Source organism: Natrix helvetica, assembly GCF_964273705.1.
Source record: "Natrix helvetica genome assembly, chromosome: 3".
Classification (NCBI taxonomy): domain Eukaryota; kingdom Metazoa; phylum Chordata; class Lepidosauria; order Squamata; family Natricidae; genus Natrix; species Natrix helvetica.
This window is the reverse complement of record NC_138549.1, coordinates 110,206,908-110,224,833: the sequence shown is the minus strand read 5'-3', so window position 1 is coordinate 110,224,833 and position 17,926 is coordinate 110,206,908. Positions and strand designations below refer to the sequence as shown.

Sequence of the window (17,926 nt, the reverse complement as noted above, 5' to 3'; positions counted from 1 at the left end):
TTCCAATCAAATTATATTTCATATGCCAATGTTACAATTTTGTTATTAATCCCACAGAGTTTAGCAGCAGATAATAAAATCATTTTTTCACTCAAAATAAATTTACATGCACTCAAACCCTCTTACTTTATCACCTTTGGGTATTGCCTAATATTTAAAATTTAATTTCCTTAGGTTAAAGTCCCTCCTAGTCAGCACTGGTGAATATTTAATAACTTTGCAATGTTCCAGATCAATGGGAAATGAATGAACTGTCCCCTAGGATGGGAATTACAAAGCAGTGAAAGAAACTGAAGCAAAATGAAATGTTTCTTAGTGATCCACAACAAAATCACATTTGTGAATGGCTCTACTACTGGGGAAATTTAGTAAATTTAGTTTCTGTGTCACTCACTATTTACAAACATTCATTATTGCTCTGAAAGCTGCAACCTTGCTTCCTTTGTTCTGCCAAATTCTAATAGAGAAGTTTATTTTCCATTCCACCAGGACAATTAGCATTGGGAAAGAAAAGAGTTGCCAAAACTGCCAACCATTGTGGTGTGTGTGTGAGTGAGTGAGTGAGTGAGTGAGTAAGTGAGTGAGAGAGAGAGAGAGAGAGAGAGGGAGGGAGGAGGGGGAAAGGAGGGATGCCCTTAACTAGATGATAGTGTTAGAGAAATATAAAAGGCAGTGTCAGGTGTGAAAACAGTAATTCCAAAATAGTGAGTTGGATCTAACCATGGGAAATTGAAGCTTTTGATATTAGCTTTCATCAAGATATACAGGATTTTTTTGTTGGGAAAGGGGCACATAAAGCTCAAATAATTTTAATTTCAAAGCAGTTTCCTGGGAATAAAACAGAATGGCATCTGGTTTGGTTTGGTTTGAAAAGAAAGAAATAAAAATTCCAAAACCTAACTGTGTTTGTTTTACGAAATGTAACTCTCTTCAAATAATACTCTCTATGGATATAACTTGCACAGTGCAAGGGGGGGGGGGAGGTGACACCAGAATTCATTTCCATTTTCTACTGCTGATGATACAGATATTGCCAAGTATCCCAGGGGTGATTTGCTGCAGGGTCAAATCTTTGAAGGCCATCAGTTATGCGATCTTATAGTATAGTGAATAAAATGTGAAAATAGAAAGGGCAGCTAAAAGTTCATGAGCTTTGCATTTGTAGTTCAATTTTATACCATTACAGTAATGAGAATTCAGGAAGTTGTATAGGCAAGCTTGCATAACTATTATGGCCTCTGAGTTATCCTAATAAAGGTGTGGCTTAAAGATGGATTTTGTTTATTTTTTCTTTACGGTCGACAAGATTATCTTTGATATCTGTGTGACTTGGAGAATATAGTTTGGAGATCCTAGTTTGCACAAACACTACGAAAGATGAGGTACAACCAGATCTTGCTTTCATTTCTGACATACTAGCCTTGTTTACATCTTTTCTGTACTATTTAAAAAAAACATTTATGAGAAAGCCTTGACAGATCATTTGAAATGTGATGATGATGATGATAATAATCCCACAGTGGAACATTATCTTGATGTGGTTGTGGAGCCTTTGTGCTCTTAGGAAGATAAGAGCTATGCTAGAGGTTCAATTATCATGAACAGGGCTCATTAGAGGAGCCAAACAGTCTCTCCCATAAACAATACAGATAGTCCTTGACTTACAACCACAATTGAGCCCAAAATGTCCACTTTTAGGCAAAATAACTTTTAAGTCATTTTTGCCCCATTTTATGACCTTTCTTGCTACAGTTGTTAAATGAATCATTGCAACTGTTAAGCTAGTAACACGGTTGTTAAGTGAATCTGGCTTCCTCATTGACTATTGTGAGAAGCCCACCTCCCTCCTAGAAGAATGAAATATTTTGAGGAATATTAAAAAAGACAGGATATTATATTTCCCCAGAGAAAAATGGAGAAACATGCTCTTAAAGGAGACAGAAACCAGCACCAGTCTCCCTGCCCCCAAGCAGAAACTGACAAGGCCAGCTTTTAGAAATGTAGATTTGGTAATCCATTCAAGGCAGGATATTTTAAGACTCCTTGGCAGAATGGTAGGATTAGAAAGCAGCCCTTCACCCAACATCCAACACAGGACGAGAGCCACAATAAGAATTGCCCAACACCCTTCCAGAATACAAGCCCCTTCATTGTACCATTCCCAGAACAGTCCAAACGTCAAAGTCACAGACACCTATAAAGATCCATCCACTCATTTGACCATTTTTTTCAGCTGCCCAGAATCACATGTGATTGGTGGTTCTGCTTCATCAATAAACCTCTCTGTCCAATCAGCCTCCATGTTTCCAGTATCTTTCTCCCAGCTTGGAACTGAACCAGATGGATTTTCCTTCCAACACTTTGCTTGTCAGAGGATGATCAGATGACCATGGACACTCTAACTATCATAAATACATGCCAGTTGCCAAGCACCCAAACTTTGATTACGTGACAAATGAATGCTGCAATAGTCATAAGTGTGAAAATGGATCATAAGCCACTTTTTTCAGTGCCATTCGAACGATCGCTAAACAAATAATTGTAAGTCAAGGACTACCTGTGTGTGGAGGTGTAATTTACTGCCTGGGTGAACAACTACCATGCTAGCTCTTGGAATTCCTAGACATCTAGTGGGCTACAGGACTGTTGACTGAGCAACCAGAGAAGTATCTGCAGGGCTACTGGAAGAAGAGTTGTTTACCCATCACAAACACACAAAGACCAAAAACAAAGAAGTAACGATCTGCTATTACAAATCCAGTCCAGTGAAAAGAGGATATTTGAAAAGAATGCACCCGTTTCTGAAAGAAGAACATCCACAATTAGAAATAACAGAGCAGAAACTAGCAGACCAACACCGATGACACGAAATAAAGTATTCAGAGAAGTAGAACTGGAAGAACAGCAAAGGTCTACCCAGGCGAAGTAACTGAAGCCAGGCTAAAAGCAGTTCAGTAGAGGCAGTAGAGGTTTGTAGAGGCAAACTAGTAGGAGTTGGTAGTAAAAGAAGCCACTATTGCTAGTGAACCATTTTCATTCCCAAACCAGGCAACGCCTCTTCTGACTTCTCCTCAGAAAGAACTCAGTTCTCTAGTTTAAAAAAAACAAACCCACAAGGTATTAAAACAAAGAATAGCTGAGCATCTATTGTGTTCCCCCAAAATAAGATAGGGTCTTATTTTCTTTTGGTGGTTGGCTTTATTTTTGGGGAGGTCTTATTATTTTTGAGGTGTAGGACGCCCCTTAACCTCGGCACGCAGCCCAGGGATCAGCTGATCCAGAAAGGGCGAGAAGTTCTGTCTCTGTTTCTGTCACACTCTTGCCAGCCCTAGCGTCACTGCGCCTGCCCTCTTTTTGCGGCCGCCACTAGGAGAAGCTAGGGTTTGTGGGAGCAGCCTCTACAAGGCCATTCCGCGTGGATGGCACGGGCATATGGGGCATTCCCCCCCTTCCCCCAGGAAATGGCGGGAACTGGCTGCACATTAATTTAATTTAATTTATTAAACTTCTAGACCGGCCCCTCTCCCCGAAGGGACTCGGGGCGGTGTACAGGTACAAGTTTAAAAACCATACACTTGACAATATACATAACTAAAATTGAATTGAATATCCCCTGTACAAATTTATAAAAATTAAAAACTTAAACCTTAAAACCAAACCATAAAATTTAAAAATACAAACTGAGGTGGGAAAGCTGGAATTAGGCCAGGCCGGCTAGGTGAAACAGGTGGGTTTAAATGCATTTAAACATGCATTTAAATATTTTAGGGGAGGGCTTATTTTAGTCCATGTGCTATTATCCAGGGAGGTCTTATTTTTGGGGAAACAGGGCAGAACAGCACAAAAAGAATAAGATTGCCAGCATTGCAGCTTATTACAAAGAAACAGTTAGTACAAGTATTAAAAATGCCAATGCTGTATAAATATAAGCACCAGCTCACTGCAAGAAATATACCAACTATAATGCAAAGTACGGCTCTGCAGGGTAACTGAATAACCTTCAATGGGGAAAAAAAATCAACAAACCAGAAAAGCGAGATTGTAAAATAAGATCAGCATGGTATAATCAGATGCAAACAAGCTAGAGCAGATGAAACAAAAGAAGTTGAAGAACAGAACCAAAGAAGACCTGATCAAGTAACACCACCCAGAAACAAGAAAGATCAAGGACACACTAGAAATAATACAACAGCAAAATAACAGCTAAAGCTAAGATCGTCAGATGGAAAACTGGAATTGCACACTATAAGCAGAATCTCCAATTAGAATCAGAATCAGAATCATTTCTATCAATGAAGAGATTCCAATGAACCAATCAACATCTGACAAAGAAGAAACTGTGCAGTTCTTGGCACAGCTATGGAACAACCCAAATAAACACAACAAGAATGCAGCTTAGCTAAAGGAAGTGGCTAAGCTTTTTTAAAAAAATAAATAACCTGTAATAAAAGAGAAGGAAGACCAACTTGAATGTAGCTTGGATTGATTACAAGAAGGCATTCAACTCTCTGCCACACGATTGATAACAAAGTGTCTAGAAATAACAGGAGTCAGTACAAACATCAGAAGCTTTGTGCAGAGATCAATGGCACAATGGAAGACACAGTTGCTGGGCCAACAAGGGATAGATTAATATCAAGAGAGGAATCTTTAAAGGAGATTCACTATCACCACTACTTGTCATTTAATTGATTTCTCTGTCAACAAGTCACACCACGGTTATCAAACATCTAAAACATATGCTAGACTACCCCAACTCATTTATATGGCCAATGTGAAGCTGCATGGAAAATATCAGCTGAAATAAAACCGCTGTTCAACAGAACAGAGAAAACCCCAACAGATAGCAAGGGCCACCTCTGTAAAGAAGTTGAAGAAACCACGGACTACCTAGTTAGCAACTATAAGGAGATCACACAGATCGACTACAAACAATGGCAGGACAAAATAGGAACAGTGGTGCATTGGAATATCGGCAAAAAATACCATTTGCCTGCAAGCAGGAACAGGTGGGATCACGAACAGATAGAGCAGTGATGATGAACCTTTTCGCCACCAAGTGCCCAAACGGAACGTGCGTGCATGCACGCACACCAGAGCGCCGGAAACCCAAACAACAGCTGGCTGGCACATGCATCCATGTTTTTTGGCCAATTTCAGGCTGTTTTTTAAAACCATTTTCAGGCTGTTTTTCAGGCCAAAAAATGGCCTGTTTTGAGGGTATTTTTCAGGCTGTTTTCCGGTGCTCTGGCATCCATGAAGACCAGCTGGGCGGTGCCCATGTGCGCACTGGAAACCAGAAAAGCAGCTGGCAATGGTGCACATGCCCACAGAGAGGGCTCTGCATGCTACCTCTGGCATGCGTGCCATAGGTTGGGCATTACGGAGATCGAGTAAGAGAATGAATAGAGTGCTCTGGGACTTTTGTGGCAAAAGATAAGCAAACCTATTGAATGCAATCCTAAAACAACTGGAGTATTCCTTGAATACCGTCAGCATTGACAAAATCACCATCAGTCAATTGCAAAAGGCAGCTTTACCTGGAACAGCTTACATCCTGTAACAATAACTTTTAACACCATCAAATAACAATATTTGTCTATCTCAGCTCCTTGAGAAGGACTCCATAGGTAGATTTTAAAAATGGCAAATCCAGTCTACACATTTAGTTGATTGTGCCTAACCATAATACAGTTAGTCCTCAACTTATGACTACACTTGTGCCTAAAATTTATGTCGCTAAGTGAGACATTTGTAAATGAATTTTGCCCCATTTTACAACTTTTCTTGCCCCCATTTGTTAAGCGAATCACTGCAGTTGTTAAATTAGTAGCACGGTTGTTAAGTGAATCCGGTTTCCCCACTGACTTTGCTTGTCAAAAGGTCTCAATAAGGGATCACATGACCTGGGACACTGCCAGAGTCATAAATGTGAATCAGTTAACAATGTAAATCACATGACAAGGGGGATGCTGCAACAGTCATAAATGTGAAAAATCATCATAAGTCCCTTTTTTTCAGAACCGTTGTAACTACAAATGGTCACTAAGTGAACTGTTGTAAGTTGAGGACTATCTGTAATTGCTATAGGTCTGTGATGGCGAACCTATGCACACATGCCACAGGTGGCACATGGAGCCATTTCTGAGGGCACGCGAGGCATTGCCCTGTTAGCTCCAGCGTGCATGCGCGTGCTGGCCAGCTGATTTTAGGCCTTGATTTTTCGCTGTTTTTCGCTCTCCTGAGGCTTCTCTGAAGCCTCTGGAGGGCGAAAAACAGCCCAACACAAAAACTGGAAGTCCATTCCCAAACTGGCCTCTGGAGCCTGGGGAGGGTGAAAAACGGACCTAGCGGGCCCACCAGAAGTCAGAAAACGGGCCATTTCCGGCCTCTGGAGGGCTCTGGGGGTGCATTTTTGCCCTCCCCAGGTTCCAAGAAAGCCATGTGAGCATGCGCGGAGCAGCGGGGGAGGGTCATGCATGCATGCGCAGGCGGCACCGCACGGGGACATTAAATTATGGAGGCGGGTACACGAGCATGTGCAATAGCGCGCACGTGCATACTTTTGGCACCTGAGGCGAAAAAGGTTTGCCATCGCTGCCATAGCTCACCCAACTCCACTATGTGGGTGGTTTACAAATTGTCAAAAACATTTAAAAACTAAGAATACAATACAATACAATAGCAGAGTTGGAAGGGACCTTGGAGGTCTTCTAGTCCAACCCCCTGCCTAGGCAGGAAACCCTATACCGTTTCAGACAAATGGCTATCCAACATCTTAAAGACTTCCAGTGTTGGGGCATTCACAACTTCTGGAGGCAAGCTGTTCCACTGATTAATTGTTCTAACTGTCAGGAAGTTTCTCCTCAGTTCTAAGTTGCTTCTCTCCTTGATTAGTTTCCACCCATTGCTTCTTGTTCTACCCTCAGGTGCCTTGGAGAAGTTTGACTCCCTCTTCTTTGTGGCAACCCCTGAGATATTGGAACACTGCTATCATGTCTCCCCTAGTCCTTCTTTCTCTTAAGCTAGACATACCTAGTTCCTGCAACCGTTCTTCATATGTTTTAGTCTCCAGTCCCCTAATCATCTTTGTTGCTCTTCTCTGCACTCTTTCTAGGGTCTCCACATCTTTTTTACATCGTGGCGACCAGAACTGAATGCAGTATTCCAAGTGTGGCCTTACCAAGGCATTATAAAGTGGTATTAACACTTCACGTGATCTGTTGGCTTTTTTAGCAGCTGCTGCACACTGCTGGCTCATATTTAAATGGTTGTCCGGTAGGATTCCTTTCACAGTTACTACTGTTGAGCAAGGTACCACCTATACTGTTCCTGTGCAATAATAAAACAGAGACCACACAAAAAATCCCCAACACAAAATAAAAGAGCAAGGATGGCAGGGAAAACAAACACAGATGGGAACAAAGGAAAAAAGAAAGAAAGAAATGGAGCGCCACGTCAATCATCCTCATCAAAGGCCTGGGTGAACAGTCATGTCTTCAGGGCCCTTTGAAATACTAGTACAGTGAGGGCCATTTGAATCTAAGGGGGAAACTCAGAGGGCAGGCGCAGGAGGTCCATATCTTAGAGTCCTTCTGGAGACACACAGATAAGGAGCATGAATTAATTTTTTAAAACGACATAAAAAATAGATGTGCTATTTGTCCATGAAACTAAAGGAAAGGGTGGTTATACTACACCTGAATGTAAATGCGCTGATTTTATATAACATGACTATAGGCACCGAAGTGAAATATCGATTTAATTATAAATTAAAGAGCTAAAATTAATGTCAGAAAACATGAATGTTACATAGGCTGCTGTGCATCTGTATGAAGATCAGCAATAGCTACACATCATGCTCCAGTGAATAATGAAAACGGAAGAATGAGATATTTCCTGGGAGGGGAGGGGGGGAAGAGAGGGGAAATTGTTCAATGTTCTGGAAGAATATAATCTAGGGGAAATTATTCCGCTAGGTGATACTAATAGATGCATGGGAATAAGACACAAAGGACTATAGCTATGATGACTGGATGATTTAGAGATTCAAAAATATATAACGATGACTGACGAGGATCTATTTTTTTTAAGTCTGCTGATTTAGAGTATATGGTTTAAGTATAAGTCTGCTCATACTTAACATATGTGGCATATATATCTGTCTGATTGTAATTTTCAATTGGTGCATCACAGGGCAGGGGTGTCAAATTGTATTTCTTCAAGGGCTGGACCAGCATTGTAGTTCTGTGGGCTGCCTGGGGCTGGTGGTGGTAAGAGATGGATCAGATGCCTCCTGCAGCACCCTGCCAGAAACAGGGTGTGGGAGGGGGGGTTGCATGCAAACCCCCCCATGCACCATTTTTGGCCTTGGTGGCTTCCTGCACCACTTTGCCGGCCAAAATGGCACCACCATGGGCCGGTCCTTTGCTATTTTCAAGCCAGACCCTTGGGCCAGATTTAAACACCACGCAGACTGGATCCGGCGCACGGGCTTTGAGTTTGACACAAGGTTTGAATCAACATATTTAAATTTCAAGCACCAGAAAAATCAGGTAATCTAGGCAGTTCAAGTGAGTATAAAGATTTATTGCAACTTTAAGATTGCAAGTTTAAGCTCTCTACAAGAATCTGAACTACCAACAGCTGAAGCAAATTGGTGGTAGGTAAAAGTCACTGGAATTCAAGGTGGGCTACACTTATATTTCTTGTGGGTGTGAAGGGACTCATTGATGACATATTTGGCCCCTCCCTCGGGCTCAGCTTGGTTATCTCCTACATTAAATGAGTTAACCTAAAGGATGCATCCAAAATCCATGGGACTGAAATTTGGCAAAGTTGTAATTGCTTCAGTGCTGCTGTGGCCAAGCAGTCACACAATTGTAATTTCCAACACTCCCTGCTAGCTTTCTACAAGAAAAGTCATTGAGGAAATAGCAATAGCATTTAGACTTACATACCACTTCATTATGCTTTTACAGCCCACTCTAAGTGGTTTACAGAGTCAGCATGCTGACCCCAACAATCTGGGTCCTCATTTTACCAACCTTGGAAGGAAGGAAATGGAAGTTGGAAGAAATGGGCAGAAAGTCAGAAGTTGCTCCTTCTCTCACTGAATTTCTGCATGCCCATGGTCATCTTGTTTCTCTGTGCAGGGGTGTCACACTCACAGTGTCACATTGTTGTCACGTGACATATCACAACTTTCCCCCCTGCGCTAAAATGGGGGTGGGCGTGGCCAGCAAGTGACGCATCCAGCCTGAGGACCGCAGGTTTGACACCCCTGCTCTAAGGAAATATTTCTGAAACAATAATCCAATGGTAGTATAAATCTAAAAGCATTATTGGTTTGATTTTTTTTTTATTAAGAGAATTAGTGGATGAATTCAAGATTCCTGAGGGTTATAATTATGAAAGAGACTATTAGTTGTTACTATTAAAAGTGGATAATAGAGGGTAATAGGCACAAAATAAAAGAAATGGAATGTAAGAAAATGGAATGAAAATAGAATTGCAGGATAAGGAAGTACAAATTCTGTATCAAAAAAGGAACTGAAGCTAAACTAATTTTCCAACAGAATGAATAGAACCTGGACATAGGATTATAGGAGTTACTTGGAACAGAGAGAAAAATATTACATTACTAAGTGGCATAGAAATGCATGCATATATATTTCTATATCCATCTACACATGCATAATGTATCCATCCACCCACACACATTCAGAGCTATGGACTTGAAAATTAATGTACCAATGATTAGTTTGGCATAATCCAGAAAATGGAAATAGATTGAAAGTTATATATAAATGGTGATAAATTAGAGCAAGTAGAAGAAAAGGGATAAAATGTTTTCCAAAGATAGGGAAATTGATGGAGAAAATTTAAGATGTACCAAAGGTGGTAGAAAGGTAATGGGCAGTACATAGTTTGTTGTGAGGAATGAGTACTGGCTGCACATAATAATAAATAGTAGAATAAATGGCTATACGTAAGAGCATGCTTCTGCCCACACTATTACATACACATGAAATGGGAATGGCTGGAGAAATGTAGAAGTAATTTGAATGCAATGGTGTGTGGGCAGTAAAACAAGGAAGCAATAGGCTCAAGAATGAATGGGAGCTGAACGTATGCGGATTGAATACGAGTGACCAGTATGAAAAAAGTATATTGAGGTGATTTAGTTATATAGAGAGCATAGAACTGCAAAACAGACACACGAAGGAAGAGTTAATGGACTGAGGAGAAGAAGATCTAGCAGTGGTGGCTGGATGAGGTTGACGAAATGGTAAAAAAGAAAATAGAAATTTAAAGAACATCAAGCAACGTATGCAGCCATGGATGGATGTGATAAAAGCAAGGATGGTTTATAAAGACAGAAAGGTATAGAGAGGCACAGCGGAGAGTACTGGTGTTAAACTAGATTTAGCTACACATCCTTTTTTTATTATCTCCTTATTTAATTTCTTCTGCTTACCGTTTTTACTGCTTTTCTGCCCTTTATATATTACTATTAGCTTGAAAGTGAACAGCTTGGTGGTGGTGGTGGTGAACATCCATATGGATAGGTAGGTGCGCTCCTGAAGTACGCTTCCACTGCTTCAATAGAAGTTAGCTTCTCTGTGCATGTAAGTATGCTTGTCATCTGTTTCACCTTTCGCTTTCAAAACTATTACAAAGCCAAATGTTCCAGACATGCAAAGCAAGAATACTCACTGCACATTGATTCGGATTCATCAGATCCATCAGAACATTCCTCCTCTCCATCGCACTTCCATCTGGACGGGATGCAGTGACCATTGTTGCAGGTAAAATCGGACTCTGCACAAGTCTTCTTGGCTGAAAGGAGAGAAAGAAGTTTTGTTTTTTTTTAAAGGAAAAAGAATAGTTCAATTGGATAGTAAATCATTCTTTGATTTTTAGATGCCCAGCAATGAATCAAAAACACTTCTTACACCTCAAGAGCTGTATAATTCATCTATTCCTAGATCATAAGGAATCAATGTTTCACCAGGCATGCCTTCAACTGAGGGAACTTTAGAGTCCAAACAGTTGCGGGAATAGGAGAATGAAAAAGGAAAAAAAGCCCTTAATCTCTTTCAATATTTTATCTATGGATATTGTTATGAGTAAGCTATGTTTTCGGAAAGCCATAAAAGGAATAAGACAGCATTTCTTTATGCTTGCCTGCCTTGCTCCCTCAATCACAACTGCAGTACAGCTGAAGCTGTGCTAAGATAACATTTCTTGAGTTTTCTTGTGTTTCTGTCAATCACAAGAACCAGGAGCCAGGATAGGGTTCAAAAGTTTATTTCATGCTACCAAGAATCTGAACAACTAATGGCCAAGGCCATTGGTGCCAGATAAGAATTAGCAGAATTTACAGGGGTGTATGAGTGAGACTTAGTTCTTGTATGGAACCACAAGGATTCCAAACTGATGGTGTATTTGACTTTGCCCTCCGGCTCAGCCTGATCATCTCCTACAGTTTCGCTACCATTTTCCACCCCCTTTTTAGTATTTAATGATTATGGTCCTCACAGTTTAAGGATTGATATTATACTACAGTTAGGCCACGCTGTCTTTTGCTTGTGTACAACTGACAGATTACAGATTGTGATTTTAATATAGATTTTATCTGTTATTTATTATTTTATTCTAGAATTTTTAACTGGATATTCCTTGAGAGTGTTCTTAACTTGCGCTGGTCCCTGGTCTTTGACTAAACATTGACTTGACTTCTACCCCCAACCAGCATTATCAAACTGGAGGATGCCAGTAGCTTTGGAGGGCATCAGATCAAGGAAAATTATTTTCAGAGATACTTTGAATACTTCATAGAAATAAAATGGAATCCGATTTCATATTGTTTAGGTTAATAGGTTTCAAACTAGGAAGTATGGTAAAATGAGGGTTGTGAGAAGGAACCAACAAATCCGTTACAACTCACAGGGTTTAAAAGTAGTGCAAATATATTGCACAAATTTACTCAGTTGGAATCTGTTGACCATCAGTTTAAAAATAGCTAAAGATAAAAATTAAATGTTTCCATCTAATGAGGTGATTTTATATGTCTAACCAAAGTCCATTCTCTAAAGTCAAGAAAAGCAGCATTAAAAGATACAGGGCCAAATTTTAAACACAGTATCGTATTAATGAACACTGAAAAAACAAACCATCCCCACCTGATAAACTATCATTTTTATCATAAAATGTACAGATTCCTTATTGTGACATCCTCGGAAATGTTAGGCTCTCTTCAAATGGTATTGTAAGTACAGACAAGCACACCATGAGGAATGGAGTGTATTGTTTTCTGTGCACAAATCACATGAATTATGAATTATCAACAGCAGGTAGTTATCCCAGCGGTGGCCCAGCTGATGGTTATGTGCTAAGGCAGAAAAAATATTGAAGCAGCCTCCAGATTTATGTTCTTATTTTTAAAACTTTTGCTTGACAACCTCAACCTTTTCTATTGATTTATTAGCTAATTTCATCTCAAGTAAGTAGGGTTTTTCCATGTAAAAGCCTATCACAGATCTTGGGCTTGCTATGGAGTTATTATTCTGAAATCAGATCAGACAGTCAAGTATTATGCGCCCTTCAAATGGGAGAATGAAACATCTTGTCCTCCAGATATTTTAGATAACCAATCCCACACTCCTTTGCCAAGGACCACGCTAGCTGCATTTCGGAATGATTGAAATTAAAATTTCTGGAGCAATACCTTTCTCAGATTAGCTAGACTTATTAAAAAGGTTGAAATAGAATAGAATAGCAGAGTTGGAAGGAACTTGGAGGTCTTCTAGTTCAACCCCCTGCCTAGGCAGGAAACCCTACACCACTTCAGACAAATGGTTATCCAACATCTTCTTAAAAGCTTCCAATGTTGGAGCATTCACAACTTCTGGAGGCACGCTGTTCCACTGATTAATTGTTCTAACTGTCAGGAAATTTCTCCTCAGTTCTAAGTTGCTTCTCTCCTTGATTAGTTTCCACCCATTGCTTCTTGTTCTACCCTCAGGTGCCTTGGAGAATAGTTTGACTCCCTCTTCTTTGTGGCAGCCCCTGAGATATTGGAACACTGCTATCATGTCTCCCCTAGTCCTTCTTTTCATTAAACTAGACATACCTAGTACCTGCAGCAACAACAACAACAATAATAATAGAATTCCAATCAGTACTCTATTTTTAAATGAAAAACCTATATACACAGGCAACTTAGTGCCAATAGATTTTTCTCACATTCTTTCTAAGTAATGGAAAGGACACCTGTCTCTTTGTGAAGGAGGAGGGCTGTGGGTTGTTTTCAAAACAACTAGGGCCTTCTTAAAACTTAGAGACATTAGCCTGCCTATATCAGTCAGAGAGTATTATTATGGATCTTCAAATGCTACCTGGATTCAAACATCAGTTTCAGAATCTATGAAGGAAATATAGGCTGCTTTCTGCTTTTCTTCATGAAGGTCAGTGGTGGACAATTCATTTTCCCAAGGGACCAGTGGGACTGTTATGGAGGGTTGAACCAATGTAACCTGATGTCCTCAAACTCTGTCATCTCAATTCATCAAGCTGCTGCAGGCCAGGGGTGAGCACTTTCTCTTTTCATCTTCCCACAGCTGTCAGTTGACTGAAGGACTGCACATGGTGACTGTGCAGAGCCAGGCTTGACTCGGCTTCTTCTCCTGCTCACAGCAGTGCATTTATTTACAGCTGGTTTTTAATTTCTGATTGACCTCACGTGAGTGGTACGGGGAGAGCCAAAGTGTCAGATGTAGCTTTAGGGGCCATAAAATGGAGGGGGGGCAGTTCTGATGCAAGGACAAGCCTTGAAACTGCAGTAATTTGAGCTGGTCACATGTTAGCTATTTGATCTGTTTTCAAATGAATTCTGTCTTTAGGGCAGCGGTCACCAACTGGTGGTCCATGGACAACTGGTGGTCCATGAGGAAAGTTTGGTGTCCGCAAAAAAATTATTTGCATTTTTTATATTGCATTAAATCAGGAGTCCTTAAACTACGGCCCCTGGGCCAGAGACGTGCAATGAACGCTTGTGTTGCTGCAGAGAGTCTTCCCCTTTGGGGTCCTTTTGTGTGTGTGTGTGGGGGGAGAAATTCTGACTTGTGGTCTGTTTCAGCCTCCTGGTGTGGGGCTTTGGGTGAAGGCTGGAGGGGTGCCGCTGGTGGTGAAGAGCCAGAGGGCCTTGTTACCTCCGGGACTGTAATGGGCTGGAACTGGCTGACCATCTCAGCCTGCTGAGCCTCCAGGTGCTGGTACTGGCCTTGCACTCTGCAGGTCTTCCTTCTGCTTGGAAAGACTATGCTCGTAGTCCTCAGTGAGGTGCTTTTGCTGAGCCTCCTTCTTGGTGAGATCCAATTTGAACTGAGTCAGCTGTTTTGCCAACTCTTTCTTGTGGTGGCTGCTTAGCTTCAACAACTGCTTCCTGTTGGGGCCCTAAAGAGCCCGGGCAGGCAGGCAAGGAGTGGCTGGGAGGGGAGAGGAGAGTAGAGGCCGGTGAGGCACCTCTCGACGTGAGTGACATCAAGTTGGCCATGTCCACCCAGTCACATGACCACCTAGTGACACCCATTCAGCAGATCATATTAGTGGTCCGTGGGATTTAAAATTATTGATTCAGTGGTGCCTGAGGTCGAAAAGGTTGGTGACCCCTGCTTTAGGAGAATAGTTGCTACTATGGTCAGCAAGACCTTTTTCTCAAATATTTCCAAACGTTGTTATTATAAACATATATTGTATTGTATAATTTTGTCTGCTGAGCTAGATAATAGAAAATTTCAGCATGAATGGAAAATAATGAGGAAAATAAAAGCAGGTATCTGTATTGTCTCCATAAGACTATTATGATTTTATCCTCTACAGGTTATATTTTCCTATTATGACATTACATTGATTTAATGTTTTTCAAAGAAGCTTGTAATAATTTCAATATGCAAATTGCATACCAACATTGTTCTCTGATGGTTTCCACATTTAGCCTCAAAACGTTTCCTTCAGGACAGATTGAAACTATTTATTATAATAAAGCATCATAGTTTAATAGCCTTCATAAAATGCATGGCCAGACATTTTTACCATTTTGATCTGCATTTTGTTTTCTGCACCATTCATCCCGAAATGCTCCAATATGCTTACTCCTGACTTGGTAATGCCCCAGCCTTGGCATTACAAAGCCATTTTCCCACTGATCTACCAATAATACCCTGGCTGTTATCTTTGAAGAAAAGGGCTGCTGGCAGCACTGGGGTCTGCCAAGGATCCTGAATAATGGAGATACAAACTCCCACACCACACAAACATGCCGGTAGCAGATGGTGCCATGGATTGCTTTGTTCCCTTGACAGTGTTCTTTGAAAACACAATTAATTTATTATCAGGCATCACAAAAGGTGGAAAGACATACAATACTGGCAAAGAACCATCCAATGGCATTTTGAAGGTGTTAATATGCTTGGTTTGTATCCCCACAATCAGATAGCCTATAAGGTCTTCTTCCTTGCAACGACCAACATCTGCTGATAAACTATAAGGATAATGTGGATGGTAAGTAAATCGGCTCAGGAGATCCAACAGTTTAATCCAGATTGAATGGGGGAAAAGAAAACAATTCAGTTTTCAACTCAACAGAAGCCACCTCAATATCTTCAATAAATGCTACTGAGAGACAGAAAAATCCAAACGGTTATTGTTTTTGCTGCATGAATTCAGCGATCTTGAAATACAAGCTACTCCCAACAGTATAAATCCTTCAATTTTCAATTAAAACAAGCATATGTAAACAAACACTACTGAGCATGATTAACCTAAAGTACGTAATGCCAACAATTTAATCTGCCCCAGTTGCTAAAAGCAATTCTTCTCTAGGGAAGACGTAGACCGATGGCAAGCCCACTTCTATCTTTATGAAGTGAATTATTTATTGTTTGTAAATCACTCATTTATGTACATTTAATTACAATTACCTTACTCATTCCACCCTAAACTTGCAAGATGCATTGCTGCAATCTCCCTTTAAGAAGCAGAAACTGAGACCCACAGTATACTTTGAGCACATTTATCTCAGACTACTGCCATAATTTGAGACTTTCAGCCAGCCTCAAGAAAACAATATCAAGAAGGCAGGAATTCTCATCCAATCTTTCCTTCCTGAACTGTTCCTGAACATAAAAGAGAGAAGTCTTTGAAGAACTGCCTGCTTTGGAGAATGCATTTCAGAATCCTTGTGGTCCATACTCAAAAATACTTTAAATCAGCAATAATTCACATCTATATCCAAATGACATGTCTGAATCAAAATGTTAATCAAAGAAGGCCTAAAAATAGGCTAAGAAAGTGTGTGTGCATGACAAATGTCTGTAAGACAAAAATAGAAGTAACTATTACATCATATTTGGGATAGTAAAATTTAAAGAAAAATTTATGCCATTTAGCCATGACTCTTTAAAGCAGGCCTATATACTATAAATAAAACCACCCAATTAAGAAATATAATATGAAATTTATTGGCTTCCCTTAAGTTATTTTTCTTCCCAACATCCAGTTACAATAATAGTTTTAGCAAGCTAGAATGTGGAAAAGACACGCAGGTGAGCTGTCGTGGCAACTCTGAATTTTAAGAAAAGGGAGGAAAAAATAGCATCATGGATATATATTTTTAATACAATGGGGAAATTTGGATTTAGAGCATAGACTTCTTTTTGTTTTATTTTAGGAAGAAAACAAAGTGACCTATGCCTTATTTCACAGACTGGGAAAATTCCTGTGATAATTCTATATGAATTATTCTTGGGATGTCCTACAAATTGTTTTGACTCAACTTCCATGTCTTATTTATTATTAATTGCATTCTACCAGACAATATGTATGTCATAGGAATGACACTAAAGTCGGTAAACGTATTATAACTATCTGTTTTCCAGATATACTACTAGAAAACTCTTTTGTCTCTACCATTGGCCATGCAGTTGTGACAACGTTAACAATTGTAGCCAAATACGACCTGGCATGAAAAATTGGGGAAATACGATTTAAAAGATGCAGATTCTGCATACAAAAGTATAAAGTCCAATTCTAACTCTGGAGCTTTCTTCTCAGAAGATATATATAATAACACCCTACAAAATAGGCACTAGAGATTTTCTTATGGGAGAAATAAACAGTACAAAAATGAAATGAAATATTGTTTAATCATTTGTGGATCACAGTAAGACTTTTTGTTTTTAAAATGCAAGCATATAGTACTAAAGTATGGGATGATAATTGAAACATAAAATATTAATATTTACGATCTAATTCCACATATAGACTCTCAAATTTTTATTGCCTCTTAAGATTATTTAGCGTAACTACAAAAAAGTAAAACTTTAACACAAGCACCAAACATTTTGGCTGAATGTGCAGGTTGAATTTCACAGAACTTCCCACATGAAACAGAAAAGCATAATTTAAAAAGTATATGTCTGAAAAATTTCACATGAACTATAAGCCGTGGAATAACTTTCCCAACCAGATGTTTTTCAGATATGCTAAGGAGTACGTCTTTCACAATCTGTTCCCTGACAAGTTAAAGGTACTGTGGAAAAGTATCTCTGTGACTGCTTTTCTGCTGTAGTCTCCCAATGTAACTAAAACCACTAGAGATTTAACTGTAGTTCATGGATCAAGAAGAAAACAATTGTCAGATACCAGTAGCAACCATATGTTAATTCTGGCAAGTGGCAGGAAAAGCTAAACTCATCCCATGAGTAGAATCTCTTCAAAAATATCATAAAGATGATGTGGGAAAGCTTTGCTGAACTTATGGTTACCAACCATTCCTCTTGGTTACCTGGCAGCATATATAAACAGCTTAGTTTTATTCCATGGAGCAGAACAAGACAGATGAAACTAGAATCCAATCAGA

At 39.9% G+C, this 17,926-nt stretch overlaps 1 protein-coding gene across 1 annotated transcript in view; it reads right to left on the bottom strand.

Moving 5' to 3' along the window:
- The window catches only part of LRP8 (LDL receptor related protein 8), a 230,906-nt gene that overhangs the window by 81,977 nt on the left and 131,003 nt on the right, over positions 1-17,926 (bottom strand). Inside the window, exon 3 of the mRNA XM_081949607.1 lies at positions 10,720-10,842. Within this exon, the coding sequence (XP_081805733.1) occupies positions 10,720-10,842 (123 nt within the window). The remainder of the gene's footprint in view (positions 1-10,719; positions 10,843-17,926) is intronic.